Here is a 20,565-nt window from a genome sequence, read left to right on the forward strand (position 1 = left end):
AGCTGGTCCCTCCTTGGACCTGGGGCAGATGGACAAGGTGATGCCCTCAGGTCTTTTTCAGCCCATGTTTTCCACTGATGTTTATGCTTTCCCTTTAATGACCTTGATCACACCTTTGTACTACCTGTCCATTGCTATGTTCCTAATTTTTCTTTTTTTCTTTTCTCTCATCTGTGTGTCACACTTGCTGCTGTACATCGTGGTGCTGCTCTGGCCAGGTGTCTCGCATTGCAGTGGCCATGGGACTTTCCTCTATGAGACTTGCAGCTGTGAGTGTGCTGAGGGTTGGGAGGGCAGCGACTGCTCCCGCTCCGCCTGCCCCAGCCACTGCAGCGGCCGTGGGCACTGTGATGGTGGGAAGTGTGTCTGTGATGAGCCTTACTTTGGCGAGGACTGCAGCCAGCAGCTCTGTCCTGAGAACTGCAGTGGCAACGGCATCTGTGACACAGCCAAAGGGGTCTGCCAGTGCTACGAGGAGTTCATTGGAGAGGACTGCAGTGAGAAACGATGTCCTGGGGACTGCAGTGGCAATGGGTTCTGTGACACTGGAGAGTGCTACTGCCACGATGGCTTCTTTGGCCTTGACTGCTCCCAGGGTAAGATACGCTTGTGAGTTAATACTCCCTCCTTTCTTTCATTCTAAGCTTCCCTCTTTACCTGCCCAAGAAGCGTTTAGCTAATACTGTAGGTAAGCCAAGCCTGGAGTCATCGTGTTCCTCTACAAGTTCCTGCTGGGCTAGGGGTTGATGAGAGGTTCTTGTCTTTGAGAATTGCCTGGAAAACACTTCGAATTGGGGAAAGGTGGAAACTCAGTTTAAGGTAGTGCTAGCACAAACCTGTGTGTAGCAGCTGAAGGAGAGAGCAAAATGGTACGGAGCCTGTAATTAAAAAGCGAGCCAGAGTCTGTTTCTTGACATACAAATGAGACAACAGAAGGTAAAATAACGTTTGCTGCAGTGTGCGCTGCTTGCCAATAAGGTGCTTGATTTGATAAAACCTGTGAGACAATGATGTGTAAATCCTTTAAATAACCTACCTTTGAAGTGAGGTCTTTCAGAAACTCTCCCTTATTCTGCTTTGTTACAAGGCAGTAGGATTTGCCTGAGAAAACCTGACCAAGCTGACCTTGAGTGTATGTCCAGCAGTTTCTGCTTAAAGCTCGATGGTTTGGTGCCTATTCTGAAAAGCCTATAATCTCCCTATAAGCGCAAATTGATACTCTGGGCTTCTGCTCTCAGCCTTTTACCCTGGGAGCCGCCTTTCCTTCTCAGCACATCGCTGCTTAGTATAATCTTTCACAGCTCCTCAGGAAGGAGAAGTGGCTGAGAAGAAGGCTGAGCACTGGCTATCGCTCGGTAAGGGTTTGCAGTGACTTCACTGGCAGGTCTTGTCTGCTCTGGATCATCCCTCACCTCTCAGGCCTGACCTGTCTGCTTAGAGACTCACCTTTTATTTAAAATCTTATTAGCTCAAATTCTTCATCCAAATGAGAGCTCTGTGTCAAAACTTCACTCCTCTTACCCCTTCCATGCTATTCAGAGAGGTTTCTCTGTGGCTCCAGCACTCTTCTCTCCTGTCAGGATGTCAGGATTTGCTGCACAGTAGGCAGCACCTTTACAGAGCTGGTGAGCAGAAGAATTTCTCCCAGAGCAGAAACAATTCTCCCAGAGAACTGTTGCCCAGCCAGCCTTTCCCAAAGGGCTGACTGGGTCCAGATTTGGATCCTCTTCCTTACACAACACCTGCACCTGTTTTACAGGCCATGAAAGTGGCCTCTGGTTTCTGAATATATTAGTGAGCAAGCACTACAGAGTTAATGCATATTGCAAATACATTTTGCAACTGTTTCTGAGCACAGCACCTCCACTCCTACTTAAAAACTGTTTTAAGTCCAAAGGCAAATGTTTCCCATCTCAGTATATGGAGCCAAACACTCCTCTCCCATAGCTTTGTCAAAGTCAAATTGCCTTTTCTGTTCCAATTTAGAGTGATTTCTGCATCCGGGGAGATTTATGCTAAGCATTGTTTTTATTTATTTATTATTTTTATTATGCTTGTATGTCTCAGATCATGAAATGACACATTTTGTTGCATATTGCCATGGTAACTGGAATGTCTGAACATCTGGCAGTTACTGTCAAGCATTCTACAGTATAATTAATGTCTCGCAATTCCTTGTGAAGGAGAAATAGAGGACAAGGACTCAGGTATTTGCCTGTGCTCTTCCCGAACTTTGTTTACTGGCGCTCCAAAATAGCACTGTGGGATATCTGAAGATGAATAAACCAGCAGTTTAAAACAAGGGTGTCCACAAAACCAGTTGTTTGGTATCTCAGTACAATATTAGGTTAACGACTAAGTCTGTGTGTTGATGCTGTAATCAGGAAATCAGAAAGGAAAATAAAGCAGGACTCTTTGCTGCTCCCAGGGGAGCCAGGGTTCCTCACAAGCCCCTGTGTCAGCTCTCCATCCAGCGCTGGATCTATAAATGTGCGGCTCGTTTCCTGCTTGCTTCGGCCATTAGGGCCTCAGCCTGCTTCCTCAGGAGAGGCTCCCTGATGGAGAGAGATTGATGAGCGCAAGCAGAACACAGGATGGACTCTGGCATGGCCCATAACCTCCTGTCCTCCTAATTCATCTCAGCAATTAGAAGTGTGCCTGTGATGAACCCTTTCACTTCAGGCTGGGAGGTCCTTTGCTGTCAGAGAGCAAGAGGAGGAGGTTTTCAAGGGTTACCAGGTCCAGGCAGTGCCTCCTTCCCCTTCACACCTTCACAGGGCCACTTCTCCTGTCCCTGACCAGGAACATTTTTGTCAAATCCTGAAGTGCTTGGGTTCATTCACATCAGCTGGAGAAGATGGCTCTGGTGCATCTCAGGGAAGAGCGAAAAACCACATTGCAAAAATAGATCCCTGTGGGCTAGAGAGTCACCACCTTTGCAAAGAACTCCTCGTCAGAACACCCTGCTCGGAAACTCCAACTGTCCTAGGCATTGTCCTAAATGGATGATAACTGGTTTCTTATGCCACATCTCCCCTCTTCACAGAGGCAGATACATTCCTCTTCTGAATTATGCTTAGACAAGGGATAAACCACATCATATGTATTTAGGTTCTTTATTATTTTACTGCCAGGCTGGATTATTCAAATCCAGCTTCTGTACCACAAGGAGAGGCAGGGTGAATATTCTCACATTTTGTGCAAAGTTTTCATCAGAAGCAATGGCACGCACATATTGAGGGTGGAATTTGGTGAGAGCTTTGAATTACACAAGGGAACGAATGCTGCCTTTCAAGTAAGAAGGATCTCATTATGTTATCTGACCTAATGTTGCTGACTCATGCCTTTTTACAGGCTTTTGCTATCAGTTAACACCTTGTTAATGAAATACAAGTGGTAGATGGTAGATTAGTTTATGATGTGCTTACTTGTAATTAAAATCAGGTAAACTTTCTGGTAGACGTCCTACATGACTGCTTTCAAGGGCTGTTTCAAGACACTGATGAGCTGTCTGTCTTGTGGCAAAACAGTTAAAGCACTGTTGCTGTCCTGAAGTTTATTATGTGCTGCAGATTTGCCTAGGTCTCCTCCAGGCACCGAGTGTAAGTTTTCATCAGTATAAAACCTCAGCTTTCTACCTCTGCCATGGAGAAGCTGTGTTCCCCAGTTCTGGGGACTAGTTGACATTTTGAAATAACTGACAGTGATACAAAAAGAAGGTTTGGGCTTTTCTTTCTCTTCCTAGAGGCATCGGAAGGGACAGCTTTATGAGAGAGTTTTAATCATGCCAGTGTGGGTTTAGAAGCTGGAAAGAAGAGTCCAGGAAATTATCATATTTGTTACTGACTGCAATATTCATTTGTATTTAATGATGCACTATTGGGCAGAAAGAAATGGATAAATCCAAGATGGCCATAGACTGGGAGTTCCAGTTCTGCGTTCTCAAAATAGGTTTGAAAAAATCTCTTGCTTGGCCACGTAGCCGTGGACCAAATGCCAAGATACCATCCTCATTGCAATGTTTTTCTTTGTTTCTCTTCCAGTGCTTGCTCCTCAGAACCTGCAACTGCTGAACTCCACAGAGAACTCTCTGGTTGTCAGCTGGGATCAAATGATTGATGTGGATAATTACCTCATTAGCTATTATCCAGTAGGGCATGAGACATCGGTGAAACAAGTCCACGTGCCCAAAGAGCAGCTCAGCTATGAGATTGTGGATCTTCGCCCCGGCACCACATATAATGTCACGCTTCGTCATGTGAAGAAGGGGATTGCCAGTGAGCCCGAGTATCTAGAAGGAAGTACAGGTAGGAGCAGGCAGTCATCTTCTTCAGAGTCAGAAGTTGTAGACCTTAAAGTTAGATTCAAGCAAGTGGAGCAAACTGTTTGGCTTTGCAGATTTGTAACATCCTGTCTGAGTGCTGGAGAGCACTTTCTCCTCCCAGTCTCAGCTGCATTTTTTTGCCATTGTTCTCTTTTGGAGAATCTGTTTCCAGATACATATCATTGAGGCTAAATGTATTGCGAATTTCCTATCTCTCCTTTTATCTTGTCCAAATCCTACTTGCATTGACACCCCTGAATTCCAGGAAATCCATAACATTGCCTACTTCAAGAAGCAGGGATGGAAGCATGCAAGATAAGGCCAGCATGTTATTAAATGTAATGCACTGTTTGGCTGGATGCAGAGGCACGTTTTTCCTGGTTTTGGCTGGGATAGAGTAGGCAGGATGTAGTTCCTAGGTACTAATGTGCCAAAACTTGCCTGCAGCAGAGAGTTTTCCTCATAGTCTTTTCCTAGGACTGAATGATCTTGGTGCTATGAAGCTTAGGAGGCTGGGTATGGAAAGACTGCATATTTGACACTTTCTCTCTGGAACTGAAATGGCATTTTGTTAGCAGCTGATAGTCTGCCTGCACTTGGCAAAAACAGTGAAGAGTTTGGTTATTTTGACATTTTTCTTACTTCTAGCACAACAGGTGGGAGCTGAGAGCCAGAAAACTCTTGAGTTGGAGTGTTACTGTGGATAAAACTAAGCCTGTTGAAATAATGATTGTGCTGTACTTGCTTAACTCTTCAGTTTCGCTCAGGAAAACATCTTAGGTCCCAGAGCAGGGGACTGGGGAGGGAAGGGGGTTGGTTAGAAACTTCCTATCTTATATTCACCTTTTGGTGCTCATCCTGCTTCCTCATGGCCCTCTGCTATGCTTTCCAGTCCTGTCTGCACTCCGTGCCATCTGGGTGACAGAGGAGATGGAGCACTCCCTGGAAGTGGAGTGGGAGAACCCACCAACAGATGTAGATTATTACAAGCTGAAATTCAGATCCCTCGTGGGGATGGATGAGAAGCAGGTCATGGTGCCCAAAAGCAACGATCCTAAGAGCAGACACATCATCCCTGGTGAGTACTTGTGGGTATTTCAAACTGTGCAGGGGAAGGGAGAAGCAGCAGAAGTGATTGACAGTCAGACCATAGTCCTGAGACAGTTCTTTCATGTGTGGGTGGCCAGTTTTCCTTCACCTCATGCCTGCCATAGGCCAGGGTGAGATCTACTGGGGTTCTCCTATTCCATAATGATGGGTGTCTCCACAGAGAGAAAGCTTCTATGCCCTGCGGATAGCATAGTTTCAAGGCGTATTCATCCAGCTTCAATTCCATCCATGTTAGGAATAAAGTATATTCTATTTCAGAGCTGGTAACGCTTACGTTATGGAAATCCCCGCTCACTGTGCATGCCAATGTATGCCCTAATGGCAAGCCTGGATGAAAAGTGCTACCAAGGCATTCTCAGGACAAAAGGAAGTTCAGATGGAAATCTAAACTTTAAGCTCCTCTCTGCTACAAACCAAGAACTGAGTAGACTAAACAAAATAGCTTTCTTTAAGAAAAAATACTGTCTTTCCTAATTGTTTATCATGCTCTCTTTTGGTCTTGTAGGTCTGAAACCTGGCACAGAGTACAAGGTCACAGTCATACCCGTGAAAGACAATACGGAGGGGAAACCATACTCAGTGAGTGGTAGGACTGGTACGTGGAAAGTTTCTTTTAAGACAGTGATGTTACTACAGCGTTTGGGGATGGATCTGTCAAGATCACAGCATGAAAAGTGCATAGTTGGCTGCTTCTTCATGCATGACCTGCAGCCAGGTCTTGTTTAAGCTTGTCTACACCGTATACTAAACACTAAACCTAGCCCTAGCTCAGTCTTTTGCCTTGGTTTTAAATTTACAGTAACTTCACCCTTCACTAATGGCTCCAGCCAGACACAGTGTAAGCGTAGTAAGCTGGCCTCTGTTTGTAATAACAACCGTCAAACGAGCTCAGAGATGGGTCCAGCAGTAACTCAAAGTTCTCTGGTTCATGACTTTCCTAACTAGATCATTGACAGGATGATCTCACTTAAACCTAGCACACACGATTTGCGGTCTGGCCATAGCCCTTCCTCGTGGATCCTCTGGGCAGCTGCCGGGGACTGCCTCGCAGCTCTCAGCTGCTGCTCATTTGTCTGGTCTCTGAGCCTGGGAGCAGTAAGGTGGAGGACAAGTTCTTCTTCCTTCCTGTATTGCCTGGCTTCAGCATTATTTTTCTGTTCACGAGACTGAACAGAACGGTTGGACCGAGGAGGAGATTAGCACACCATTGCCAGGCCTGCATTTCCACTGGGGACTACAGTCCCAGCCTGCTGTGTGGTCCAATACACCTGCCTGCATGGAAGTGAGGTTGTGCTTGTCCAGTGGGCTGCACAGTGGCATGGCCCTGGCATTTCCATGGTAGCTTGAGTCTTCTCCTCTTATATGTGAAGTGACTGAAGAGGCTTCAGCTGCTTGCTAGCCCTTAGAGGTTGAAGCTTTGGACTGCTTTATCTTGTAACAGAGCCTGAGTCAGATGTAGTCATCTCCAGTGTGGGGAGAGCACAGAAGCATCTTGAAGCTGACTTCTGCTCCGACTGCGCTCAGTACAGCTCAGAAGGCCTGGCAGATGCTTCTGTTACTTGACTGTTATCTTTCCTGTTACTGACAGCCTAGCCATTCCAGACCTGAATATTAAAGCAGATACAGAAGCCCTGTTGGTTCATTGCTGCTTCAAGCTCTTAAAAAATGTGGCAGAATAGTTTTGAGCTATTATAGTGCATAAGAGAGCTTGAAGAATTTTGAACTCTCATTCTACCCCTAAGATTCTGGAAACTCTGAAATTCAGCTCTCTCATGAAAGGGTAGGCGTGCTGCATCCAAAGACTGAAAAATCCCAAATCAGGCCTGACATTCCTGAGGTTGTCTTTGCAAATTATTCCTTTAAAAGAAAATTGATTTAAAACAACAAAACCAACTTCCACACTGCCATTGTAAGGCAGCTGCTCTTTCCCATGTAGATTCTGATTATTTAGAACACCCTTGGCTTGTGTTTTAAAGCTGTTCTTTGCAGACGTGGGGGCTGAAAAACTTCTCAAAAAGGAAAAAAAAAAATCCACAATGAGTAATTCTGCTCATATTCTTATGTAACCCCTGGAACTTAGGAGCTGCGACTAAGGCAAATACCAGCTATTGCAAGAGCTACCACTAAACTCTGATTCACCACCTAAAATAGCAGAAGCCCTGGGGGAGTCTGAGAGAGGTAGGCAGAAAGGGAGGAGCAACAAATGGCTGACACTGGAGGCAGAGGAAGGATGGGGCCTATGCTTGATGCTGTGAGGAGGGCAAGTGAGAAGGTAATGTTCAAGTTGCTACCCATGGAAGGTGAGACAGGTAGCCTGCAAGCTTTTCCTGCAGAAAAAAATGGAAAGTTTCATCTAAATGTTAGAACAGTCCTGTTTCCTCCCCCCTCTGACCGTGCTGGTTTGTCATGGACGTGTTTCTTTCTCAAGGGGCTGTAGGGCAAACCTAGGTGACTCTGTTTTAGCTGGCCAAAGCAGCAGGGCAAAATGAAGGAAACATGCTCATGTCGTGACAGGCATTGTAGTGGTTTAATTCAGCTGGAGTTTTCTAATACTGCACTTTGAACTGTCCCTCAGGAATTGATAGCCCAACCAATGTGGCAACTGATCGAGTGACAGAGGATACAGCCACTATCTCATGGAATAAAGTTGAGGCTCCGATAGACAGGTACATGGTGAGATACACCTCAGCTGATGGAGACATCAAGGAAATAGAGGTGGGAAGTGAAAATGACATCATCACCTTACTGGATCTGAAGCCAGGCATGGAATATGCCATCCACATCTGGGCAGAGAAGGGACCCCAGCGGAGCAAGAAGGCAAACACCAGTGCTGTGACAGGTAAGTGGTAGGAGCAGCAGTGGAGGGAGCCGAGTTTGAATTTAAAAATCCTTCATCAATTTTACTTGTTTTAGTAAGGCTTCTCCTGTTTTGTACAGGTTTTTAGGGAGGCAAAAAATCCATGTCAGTGTGGCTGAACAGGTCTCCAGCTCAGCTTGGAAACTTTTTTGAGTCCTGTTGTGGACAGGTCCAATGGCAAGGCACCAGTTACTACCAGTACAGAGAACAGTGAAACACAGCCAAAACTGAAGCCTCATAGCTGGAACATGTGATTCATGCCTTGCCCTTAAAATCCCATAAACCACCTCCAAGCTTTTATTTGGGTGGCTGTTGTGGCCTTTCCCAACAGGAGAGGGGCCCATACACATTTTGCACAGATAGTCAATCATAGCGCAGCTAAGCTGGTGTGTGGTAGATGACAGTGTGGCTGTCAGAAGGTTGTGCATTTGTGCCCTGGAGCTTAGAGCCTGCAGCAGAATAAGCCAGAATAAGAAATGCTGCTCCCATAATTTGGGAGGCATCTGCAAGTCCTTCATTGCTTAGGCTGATGTAGTTAGCAGTTCAGTGGGAAAAAAAAAAAAAAACCCAAAACAAACAACCCACAAAACCCCATGCTCTCTGTTGGTTGTGGGCTGTTGGGCTGTCCTTGAAGGGCTGCATTCCAGCAGGCTGCTTTGTGATAGTGACTGCATGCTTGTGCAATCTAGCGTCATGCTTCTGTCTGTGAACAGGGCAAGGGAAGGATTGTAATAATGGGAGGAGATTGAAAGTGGCTTTTTTTCTAGTGGAGAATGTGAGTTCTTGCTAGCATGGTTGCCTGGTTCTTCACCTTCAAACCTTCTCATAAGAAATTGCCAGTGTAGTGTCCACGTAGCGGCCAGGTGGCTGACAGAAGACACAGTCACGATCTCCCGGGATAGGGTCTGGCCTCTGATAGGAGGGTACTTGGTGAGGTACAACACAACTGATGGGGACACACAGGACATGGAGGTGGGGGAGGACAAGGGCGTCACTACTCTGACAGGGCTCAAGCCAAGCAAAAAGTATGCTGTCGGCCTCTGGGCAGATTGAGGAGCCCAGCAGATGTCAAAGATGTGACAGGTAGGAAGTTTTGCCTTAGTATGAATTAATCTTGTTCCAGAAGAGCTGGATTTCAGACAGAGATTCTGAGCAGGCAGTTTGGTTTTTGGGTTAATTCCCAGAGCACCCCAGTCAAGAGGTTGTGATCTTTGGAAAGCAAGAGACAATAACACCGTACTCTGCATGGGCTTTCCTCTCTGCCTGTGCAGGGTCAGCTGTGCTTTTGTTGCTCCCCAGCAAAGAGCCCTGCTGTTGCAGCTGTGAGGAGGAGACCCCAGCAGAAACACCTTAGAACTGGGCACCTCCCAGCTTTGTAGTTCAGGCCCATCCTGGATAAGGAATAAAGGATGAGAAGAGGAAGAAATTGGCAGGGCCCTTGAGGGGAAAAAGTGTAACTTCACTGGGACACCCCATGTCCTTCACTCCTAACTGTTCCTGCAGAGGTCAGCAGCCCAGCTCGTCCAGCGCAGGGGCAGAGGTCTGGCTGGCCCTGCCAAGGCTCGGCCACCTTGGCACTGACATGCAAGTGTGCTTGCTGATGTGTCAAGAATGGTAGGACTTGTGAGCAGTTAGCGCCTTGTCTTACCTACCATGTACTGCATCCAACAGCACAAAATGATTTGGCTCCACAAACGGTGATATCCGGTGGGCCTTGCTTAAGCCTCGGTTATTTACACTGCATGATCAAAACACAGTTTATAGCTAAAGATAATAATAATCTATTAGATTTACTAGTTTGAGCCGGAGAAAAAAACAAGCAAGTTTTTGGACACACAAACTCTTTTTATGTCTTTGGGCACAGAATCATTTCCCAAAGCTCATCTGTTTTTTCCAAACATATTTGATAGTCTAATAAAACATACTACCTCTGCCTATAAAACTTGTGTTGTCTGTGTCTTTAGACCATTGTGATTACCCCAGCACTATACTGAAACGTCTAATAGTTATGACTTTTGCTTACAGAAATCGACAGCCCAGCTGAGCTGTTGACTGACCAAGTGACAGAGGATGCAATCACTGTTTCTTGGAACAAAGTCCAGGCTTCAATAGACAGATACAGAGTGAGCTACACCTCGGCTAATGGGGACACAGAGGAGAGAGAGGTGGAGAAAGACAAGAATGTCACTACCTTGGCAGGGCTGAAGCCAGGCACGGAGTACGTCATTTACATCTGGGCAGAAAAGGGAGAACAACAGAGCAAGAGGGCCAGCACTGAGGCTGTGACAGGTAAGAGGGCAATAGGTTGAGTTAAGAGTATAAGTTACAGCCCAGCTTTGCCTTTACACTGAATAAGTCCATCCCAAGGCAGTTTCACAGCAGAGGGAGATTCAGGCTTAACATATTGAGCCTTCAGGTTAGTGCATCTCGCTGTGAAACCTATTCAACTTGTCACAGAGATTCTAATTACCTATATGTGCTACAAATGGGCTGTGTTGTGATTAATAATTGGGGTTAGGGAAAATGAAACCTTTGCAGCAGTGTCTCTTATGTACTTGTACAGTCTTATTTTAATTGGTTAATTCATTTATCCTTCTTCATGGAATAGGGAAATGCTCAGTTCCTTTTTGCGGATGAAGAAATTGAAGTGCAGAGAGGTTAACAGCATGCAGGGCACCTTTTCTTGCAATAGGATGATTAATCCTTGTTCCTCGATTGTTCTTACCAGGACTTTCTTTCCCCTGTATGGCCAGTACTGGTTAAGAAGGTTTAGTGATCTGCCCAGTGTGAGGGTTACTGGTTTATAACAACATTGTAATGCTGAATGTCTGAATCGATTGCAAGCTGTTGCAAATGTTTACGAGACCCATGCTCTAGGCCAGGGACTTGCTGAAGGAAGATGAGTAAATGCATGCCTGGGTCATCCTGGTCTCCTAACAAAAGGGTTTTGGTTGTTCTCTCACTTTCTGGACAGATGACATCTATGTGAGCTTCAGAGGCTTGTGACTGTGAGCAAGTAAGAAAATAACAATATCTTGCTTTGCAAGGGCTCTCTTCTGTCCAGGTCAGGACTGGCTGTGCTGTTCCCTCAGAAAGCTTCTGTAAGGATTAAAGACAAACCCCAGCCAAATCACCTCGGACCTTGGTGCCTCCCAGCTTTGTGGGTCTAATCAGTGTGAGATCGGAAATAGGACTTGAAAAAGGAAGAAACTGGCAAAGCCCTTGAGGGGAAGGAGTGTCACAGTACAGCCTGACTATGACAGCCTGTGTTCTTCACTTTTAATTGTCTCTGCAGAAATCGACAGCCCAGCTCACCTGGTGACTGACCAAGTGACAGAGGACACAGCCACCATCTCCTGGGACAGGGTTCAGGCTGTCATAGATAGGTACGTGGTGAACTACACCTCTGTTGATGGTGACACAGAGGAGATGGAAGTGGGAAAGAACGAGACTACCACGACTCTGACAGGACTGAAGCCTGGCATTGAATATGTCATCTTCCTCTGGGCAGAGAAGGGAACCCAGCACAGCAAGAGGATCAGCACTGAGGCAGTGACAGGTATTGCAGCTTCTACGCAATGCTGTGTTGTGGAAGTGATCTCTCTTTCTGTCCTGTGTTCTTCTGGCCTGTTGCAGAGTGTATACTGGACACGGGTTTATCTAGTGGTCACCTATGATGTGGGGGCATCCGTGCTACAGGCACCTGCAAGCTTCAGATAGATAGTCTAGAGAACTTTTGGGAATAATGACTGCTCTGTTAGTTCAGAAACTGTCAGCCCACTGTGAGCTTCACAGCACTTTGCTAAAGCACTGTGGTCTTCACTTATCAGCTTTGCCTGCTCTTTTTGGTCTTCACGTATGCTAAGCTTTGTAGGTGTGACTGAGCTCTGCCCCACAGTATACACTACTGCTGTTGAATCCTGCCTAAACTTAGGATGGTTCAACTGGTGTCACTGATAAGAACAGGATTTATCAATGAATCAAGACTTGAAAGGAAACGCCCTTATTTTAACCGTCTTCTCCCAAAACATGAAAGGGTAGCAAATGGTTTGAGCCTGAATGAAGTCTCATAACTGTCAGTAATTCCCTTGTATAATCAGGGGTTTTGCTTATGGAAGTTGGTGGCTTAGCTAGGCTGCAGACCAACTGATTGGCAAAGGACACTGCTAGTGTTTCCTGGGAATAAGGGAGAGATGAGGTAGGACATGGGTCTTGCTGTTCTGATTGGTTTGAAGCTAGATGTGGTGTACTTCATCTGTGTGTGGGCAGGGAAAGGAAGCAAGCAGAGCAAGAGGGCAGGCACAAACACTCTCATGGGCGACCTGTGGAAATCTTGGGCTGTGATTTTGCAGCTATGGAAGGAGGGATGTAGCTTCACATGGTGAATTAGCTATGATTATGTTCTCCTTTGGCCACCTCTTTTGTCTTCTTCCCTCAACCATACTGTGGAGAAGTGTTACACCTTGCTAACACCTTACAGCTCCAAAAGAGATATTTGTGGGGGATGCTGATAAAGGGGAGCAGAGTATTGGTGCTGCCTAATTCTCTCACATCTTATTCTTTGTCTCAGTGTACCCTGTGTCATCCAGGACTCCAGGGCCATACATGCTCCCAAATAACTGGTCTAATGGGCCTCTCTTGAGGCTGTCAGACCTAAATTCTTATGAATCTTAAATTTCAGTTGGACCACCTTCTGCACAATCATTCTTCCCTGTATCTCTGCTTGGTATTTTACTCCCGAGGCCTCTGTCTGAAGATGTCTGTGCCTCAGTGTCTTACCTTGTTTTCTCCAGTTCTGCATTGTCAATAGCAGAAGCATGTGATCACCCACTGAGACTCGGTAAAGCTACAGATGAGTTAGGCCATGTCATCCTTCGCTTCCTGAGGGCAGAGTCATGGGCCTTTAGAAAGCAAAAGTTTTAAGGGGAACATAAGTGTTTTTTACCCACACTGTGCTTTATTTCTTAGAAATGGACAGCCCAAAGAATCTGGTAACTGACCGAGTGACAGAGGACTCAGCCACCATCTCCTGGGATAGCGTCCAAGCTCCCATAGACAGGTATATGGTGAGCTACGCTCCTGCTAATGGGGACACCAAGGAAATAGAAGTGGGGAAGGACAGGAGCATTACCACCCTGGCAGGATTGAAACCTGGCATGAAGTACACCATACATCTCTGGGCAGAGCTGGGAAGCAAGCAGAGCAAAAGAGTGAGCATTGACACGCTGACAGGTAACTGTGGGCAGGAGGGAAGGGAAACGGGGTAGAAGGACCCTACTCCCTTGTTATTGTACATTTCATCATCTCTCTTCTCAGTAGTGGGTAGTGAAGGCCTACAGTGGTAAACCCATTCTGGAGATTCAAGTGTATGAGTATAGACTACCATAACAGGGACTACTGTTACAGAAGAGGCAGATGTAATATGGGAGTAACGGCAGCAGATGGTACCCAGCTTACTTCACTAGACCTTAATCAAAAGCATGCAGTGCTTCATGTGCTGCTATCAAGCCTAACAATAACAGAGGTTTAACAACTGAAGTTAAACCATGTTAGAATTGGGGACAGTTAAAAATAATGGCCTGCCCTTTGACTTGTGACCTTAGACTGGTCCTAGGAGACTGCCAAGCAGGCTTAAATCTGTCCTGTTCAGTCAGCCGTAAGGATTATGGCGTACTGGGAACATTTCAGGGTCACTCTGTATCCATTGCCCTTGCTAATGTACTTTTCTCAGTTTATGATTCAAGCTGGTGTGAGATAGAACAGTTGGAGCTTGGTTTTAGGGCAAGATGCCAAGCTGTTCCCCAGTGCTTACAGAGGTCAAGCGCAGCTGATGGGGACAAGTGGAGATCTCTTGAGGCCAAAAGACTGAACCTGTCCGGAACTGGAAATGCAAGGAGAGTTTCAGCAAATTGAAATGTTGTTTTTTTGAACAGGAATGAAAACGGAGACACCTGGGAATATCACATGAAGTGAAACTGCTGGGAGAGGGAATGCATTTAGCATTAGTAGGGGTATTTTTGAAATATCTGCACAAAAGAAACCCACATACTTTTTTTTTCTCTTGGTGTCGTATTTCCAAAAGTAACATCGCCTCTGGTAAACTAATACAGCTTCTGAAGGGAAAAAAAGTACATTTTCTTACTTAAGGTGACAGCTGATTATTCCCTAGCATTCAAACTGGCTGTGACAGGGAGCTGCTCTGCAGTGGTCTCCTGCACCCTAGGAAACTGCTGACTGGCCTTCAAGAGCAGTGCTGTGAAACTGTAGGGCTGAGACTGAGCCTGCCCTTCCCATCCCTTGCTTCTTGTGATGGATTTGGTACCTTTTAGCTCCCTCTTCTGTCCAGCGGGAGGTATACATGTAATGAGCTACTCTGAGAAGATGTCTGTGTTGTTTTATTTAAAGCAATTGTTTAGCAGTCTCCCAAATGAATCATAAAATCATAGAATGTTTTGCGTTGGAAGGGACCCCTAGAGGTCATCTAGTCCAACCCCCCCTGCAGTGAGCAGGGACACCGCTAACTAGATCAGGTTGCTCAGAGCCCCATCCAACCTGGTCTTGAATATTTCCAGGGATGGGGCCTCCACCACCTCTCTGGGCAACCCATTCCAGGGTTTCACTACCCTCATTGTAAAGAATTTCTTCCTTATATCCAGTCTAATCCTGCCCTGTTTTAGTTTAAAACCATTACCCCTTGTTCTGTCTCAGCTGTCCCTGCTAAAAAGATTTTCCCCATCTTTCCTATAGGCCCCCTTTAAGTATTGAAAGGCTGCAATCAGGTCTCCCTGCAGCCTTCTCTTCTCCGGGCTGAGCAAGCACGAGTTCATTAGATGATGAACTAATGCTTAACTTGGAGCCTAGTGAAAGGTGGTCTTCAGTTATAATGAACAGCCAGTGTTTTAAACAACATGCTCTGTGAAAGTTGATGTTACTGTCCCTGTTGTTCTCCTTATGTTTGGTGTTTTGATTTCTTCCTCTCTGCCTTTGTATCTGTTTTAAGCAGTAACCCTATACAAAGGAGTGCAGTGTTTCCTGGGGGAAGCCACACTGCTCCACGCTTCTTGTTTATCTAAGATAGACGTAGCTTGGCCTTATCTTCCTCTGTGGCCTTTTCACAACTGTAATATTTCACTGATGCATGATAATTGCCGTTATGATTATCCTCATAGCACTCTTCAAGGTCTAGGAAGTGTTGTTGCCTGGTTTATATGGAAAAGAACTGAATCAATGGACAAGTTAAATGACATGCCTGTAGTCCCCCAGGGAGGTCTGTAGAAGAACAAGAAATTGAGATGAATTATTCAGTTATAGTTTGCTATAAACTCAGGCATACTTCAGGCTTGGAGCAACTCTTCCCTGAAGGCCAGCACTGTCCACCAAGAACCTTCTCTCTAAAACTTGGAAAGCCAGACAAACGTACTCCTTAAATTCCAGACAAACCTACTCCTTAAATTATTTTCCTTAAGATGTTTCCAAAACACCAGAATATATGAAGCACAGGATGAAAGTTAGGGAGAGGCTTCTTGCATTGTTGTTACTTCCAACTGAGCTTTAGAAAATTGCTTTTATCCTGAGGGAAGCACTGCAGCCCCGCTGTGGGTATCTCATAAGACAGATGCTTTTTGACAACTGCCGTGAACTGGCATTGCTTAAAAATAATTTGGTTCTTCTCGTGTTGAACTTGGGCAGTCTGACTGCACAGAAAGAGTCTGGCTAAGCCTTTGATGTCAGTGAAGGAGATGGTGTCCCATATACAAGTCTAGACTAAACTGTAAAGCTGTGGGCTTCTTTGTATTCCTGTGTTTACTGAAGAAAGCTGAGGCATGACAACAATAAAAGCCTGTGAAGTCATTCTTTGTCTGCAGTAGGGAAACAAGGCATAGGGGCTCTCAGCAGGCCACACAAGGGCCATGCTCCAGGACTGGGGCATAAAGCCCACACTTGACCTATCTGTGAATGCTCCTCAGAGATGAGCCTGATGGAGACTTCTCAGGCAGATGTGTCAGGAGCTCCTGGGCCAATTGCAGGGCTCACAAAATGTCCCAAACCAGATCTGTAGCAGACCCTGCCATGTTTGGTCTAGGCTTCTGCTGCTTCTTGCTAGCTGTGAAGGTCACTGAGTGACTTCAGGAATTCCCAGTTAACAGGATCAGGCATTGAAAGCTCAGCCCAAGCCCTGCACTGCAGTTGCTGTCTTTCATTTATGCAATGGGACTTAAATTTTCTTTTCTTTTTTGGTAGAGATTGATCCTCCCAAGAACCTCCGTGTATCGGATGTGACTCATTCTACTGGTGTGGTTAGCTGGACTCCTCCTGCAGCACAGATTGATGGCTACACTCTGACCTACCAGGGTCAAGATGGCATGAGCAAGGTACAGTAAATTCCTCAGCCCTACAGACCCCACTGAAATCACCCCTACGATGATGGGCTCTGCCAGTTGGGTCTTGTGGGTATATGGTCCGCAAAAAATTTTGAGGGGAAATCTGTGCTATCCATGACCCAGGGAGGTAGAGCTTAAGGAAGAATATGCACTACTGTCTTAAGTAGAAGCTGTAGAGGGACTTTGACAGTGGAACACCTCTTCCCAACAGATCTCCAGGTACAGAGAACATGTCTGCTCCTTCACTTTTCTAACTTGTTATTACCTGGAAGAGCAGCACTCACCAGGGACAGAATGTTCACAGTGTCCTAACAGGGTTTCTTGAGACCTTACTCCAAATCTTCCTTCTGAGGAGATGGACTTCGTGTTTCAAGGATATACAGTGAATGTGCCTGTCTGAACTCTACAAGAGAAGCCCGCAAATACATACAGAGTATGAGGCACTGTGGTGCAGAAAAGCTAAATGCTGTTTAGAGTTGGATTGACCTTTCATCTGTTTTATTTGGCAGGAAGTACAGCTGAGTCCTAGTGAACAACGGTTTGCGCTGGAACAACTGGAACAAGGAGCGAGTTATACCATCTTTGTGATGGCCTACAAGGGAGATCGCCAGAGCAGACAGATAGACAGAACCTTCTCAACAGGTAGCATTTGGCCTTGGTTGTTGCACTTCTCCCTGTGCTCTGCAGCTGTTGTGCTCTATGGTAGAGGTCAGAGATAGGGTTCATGTTCTACAGGTGCACTGGGAAACTACGCAATCATAAGCAAACCATCTAGCGAGTCAATGATGTGTCTCCTGGCTGGGAGGCCATTCTAAGCCATGCCATCTGGAGGCTTGGAAACACAATGGGATAGTGTGAGTGGAGATTGTCCACACTGATCAGTGCTGCTGGCAAGCCTTGCTAGCCAAATGCGGGACAAAGCCTTCTGCTGAGCTGCCAATGGGCAGGAGAGATGATGATACACTAGAGATCTTTCTTCACCATCCCAGTAATGGTAGGGCACAGCTGTTTAAGTACTGTCGTAGCATTGGGTAGTTGCCCAGGTTGTTTTCAGAGGTCAGGAAATGTACACCAGAATGGCAGCAAAGCAAACAAAAGCTCACGCCAGCTTTCTGTGGGAGCCTCTTGTACTGTGCCAGTGCCCATGGGGACTGCCAATTGTGGACAACTTGTGAAATGCAGAGAAATTAAAGTCCTGTTTACTGACACTCCCACCTTCACAGACAAGGGCTACTCTTCCTGCTCTCACTGCAACCCAGGAATGCATCTCTTGCAGCCTGAGGGGACCCCATCCATGTGCCAGCTTCCATGCAGCAGGGAAGGCTGCCAGCAGCAACTTGACGATGCTGCTCACTGCATGAGTGCACAGTGGGGGCTACTGGCTTCTGTACTTCTCTTCCAGTACCATAGTCCTTAGGAGATTGCTAAGGGTGTGAGATGCCTCCTCCAGCTCTATGGCCTGCTTTGCTGATGGGAAGTTTTGCCGTCTCTGTTCTCACAGTTGGCTTTCTCCACCCGTACCCCGCGGACTGCAGCCAGATGCAGCAGAACGGAAATGCCTCCAGCGGCATGTACACCATTTACCTGAACGGGGATGGCAGCAGGCCAATGCAGGTGTACTGTGACATGATCACTGATGGAGGCGGTTGGATAGTGAGTGATTCTGTGCTCTTCTTTGTTTTGTTTTGGGTTTTTTGTATGGCCGTAATCACGTGGACCTGGTGCTACTGTTAGCTGAGGCTCCCTTTGCTCTACTGCACTACTGTGTTTCCTTGATGGAGTGACATGTTTTAGGAAGAGTCGTGGATGCTGATGTCCCCCCTCAAACTGTCACTAGGAATGCTGTCAGAGGCTGAATGGCTCAAAGGCTTTTTCATTGTTTGGTTGTGAATACCACACAGGCTTATATTATTGCTGATGGAGGACAATGACTGAGTTATGACAGCTTAATGTGTTACCTCTTGCCAGTTGGGTCATGGGAGCTGTATATGAGGGTGCATTCAGCCCTGCATAAGATGAGGTAATACAGCTCAGCTTAACTGCCTTTCCTAATGAGTTAACTAAACTATATTGTCTAATCTTGACCACAGTATAAGGTTACATCTATGGGCAGTTAATGCAGTTCAGCTGCTGCCTGTTAGTATTTTAAATGCTAGCACTGCAAGCTGGCACCTGGACCCTCACCACACAGTAGTTGTTGAGTGGCTCAAGGGAATCTGGAGGCAGAAGCACAGATGCTCTGAGGTGGAGAATGTGTATGAACATGAAAGAATGAATCAGAGGTTCTCTGATAGTTGCCTCCCTAAATGACCAAATAAAAATATCTTTACTCCCTTCTTCATCTTTCATTTTCAGTGAAAAGTGATTTTATTTGCTGAAATAAATTGCTATGTGTTACTGTCCAAGTGCCTCTGATGTTGGTGAAGTTTAGAGACCCACATGTCTCTGTGGATCTTGTCCCTAAGCCTATTTTGTCTGTTTAGATCATGCTCAAATTTGTGCCATCCATAGGCACTTGTGGAAAGTAAACTGCAAAATTTGCACAACTAAGTGTTCACCCCAGGTGCTTCTGTGCAGTCAGAAAATGGAAATGGATTCCTGTGTGTACCCTGCTCAGGTGCAGCATACCATCAGCTAGCGTTGTCTGTTCCTGAATGCTTCACCTTTTTGTCTGCATTTGAATCAGGATGAGCATTTCTCACCCCCGTCCTCCTTGTCTCTCCTCAGCCTGTCATGAACTCTCACACAGCAATCTTTGCTTTGCAGGTGTTTCAGAGGCGGAGCACTGGCGAGCTGGACTTCTACAAACGCTGGAAAAATTATGTGGAAGGCTTTGGAGATCCCAGTGGGGAATTCTGGCTTGGTACAGTACAAGGGTGTAACTAGTGAAGCGCTGAAGATTAGCTTTGTAGAAGCACCTAAATGCTGAAATACCCAACCCCCCGAGCCTGCGGTCTGGAACTGTCAGCTTTTGTGTCTTCACTAGAAGTGCCAGCAAAACATTGAGGGATCTCTAAAAGCCCACCGAGTCTTTCCACTGGCATGTTAGGGCTTTGGAGTAGTCTCAGAGCAAGCTAATCTCTGGAAAGGTTTATTTCAGGCTTGTGTGTTCCTTTGAGAGAAAAAATGTAAAGAAATTGCATTTGTGAAAATGCAAAGTCCAGGATACTACACAAAACTTGGTGGATTAGGTCATTTTTTGTCTGCCTTGTTCTGTTAGAGAACTCGGTGTAGATCAGAGAATCTAGCACTAAATAGGTCAAGGTCTTTGGAGCAAGATTCTTTAAATGTTCTGGGAAAAATAATGTTGCACTACAGCTTGTCTTGTGCTGGTTTAGGCTTTTTGGTTTTTTTTCTGGTACTGCTGTCTCTTGCCAGAAAATAAGACAGAATAAACTTGGCAAAATGTCATGACAGGGAAGGAGGGAGGCAGGAAACAGCTGATTTAACCAAAACGGCCACAGGGTGAGAGTCTAGGACTGCAAAGGCAAACAGGCTTTTCCCTTTTAAGAGTAATTCTTCTTTTTCTTCTAGGTCTTGACAGGCTGCACAATCTCACAAGCAGCAGCCCCATCCGCTATGAGCTCCGGGTGGATTTGCGGACAGCCAGCGAGTCTGTCTACGCTGTCTACGACTTCTTCCAGGTTGCCTCGAGCAGGGACAGATACAGGCTGTCGGTGGGGAATTACAGAGGCAATGCTGGTGAGGAGTGCCTCATGCTTGAGCTCTCTCTGCTTCACACAGGGAAACAAATGCTAGGACATGTGTATGTGTTTTGCCAGTAGTGTGGGAGCTCATTAGGTCAGGTTAGATCAGATGTGGTTCTTTTTGAGCAGGGAAGTGTGTACTTCCTAGGAAGACTGAGGAGAGCGTGCCTACATGCCCATCTCCTG

At 46.0% G+C, this 20,565-nt stretch overlaps 1 protein-coding gene across 8 annotated transcripts in view; it reads left to right on the forward strand.

Moving 5' to 3' along the window:
* The window catches only part of TNN (tenascin N), a 35,652-nt gene that overhangs the window by 12,019 nt on the left and 3,068 nt on the right, over window positions 1-20,565 (forward strand). For 4 of the 8 annotated variants that reach the window (XM_035898074.1, XM_035898073.1, XM_009642676.2 and 1 more), the window contains 13 exons: window positions 219-596; window positions 4,044-4,307; window positions 5,217-5,402; window positions 5,940-6,029; window positions 8,010-8,273; window positions 10,317-10,580; window positions 11,587-11,850; window positions 13,260-13,523; window positions 16,533-16,663; window positions 17,182-17,314; window positions 18,174-18,325; window positions 19,439-19,535; window positions 20,207-20,374. In XM_035898074.1, the coding sequence (XP_035753967.1) occupies window positions 219-596; window positions 4,044-4,307; window positions 5,217-5,402; window positions 5,940-6,029; window positions 8,010-8,273; window positions 10,317-10,580; window positions 11,587-11,850; window positions 13,260-13,523; window positions 16,533-16,663; window positions 17,182-17,314; window positions 18,174-18,325; window positions 19,439-19,535; window positions 20,207-20,374 (2,655 nt within the window). Of the gene's footprint in view, window positions 1-218; window positions 597-4,043; window positions 4,308-5,216; window positions 5,403-5,939; window positions 6,030-8,009; window positions 8,274-10,316; window positions 10,581-11,586; window positions 11,851-13,259; window positions 13,524-16,532; window positions 16,664-17,181; window positions 17,315-18,173; window positions 18,326-19,438; window positions 20,375-20,565 lie in introns of those variants that run through there. The other 4 variants (XM_035898076.1, XM_035898077.1, XM_035898079.1 and 1 more) reach the window with 4 other exon arrangements.

Source organism: Egretta garzetta, unplaced genomic scaffold (genome assembly GCF_000687185.1).
Source record: "Egretta garzetta isolate BGI_Z169 unplaced genomic scaffold, ASM68718v1 scaffold187, whole genome shotgun sequence".
Taxonomy (NCBI): Eukaryota; Metazoa; Chordata; class Aves; order Pelecaniformes; family Ardeidae; genus Egretta; species Egretta garzetta.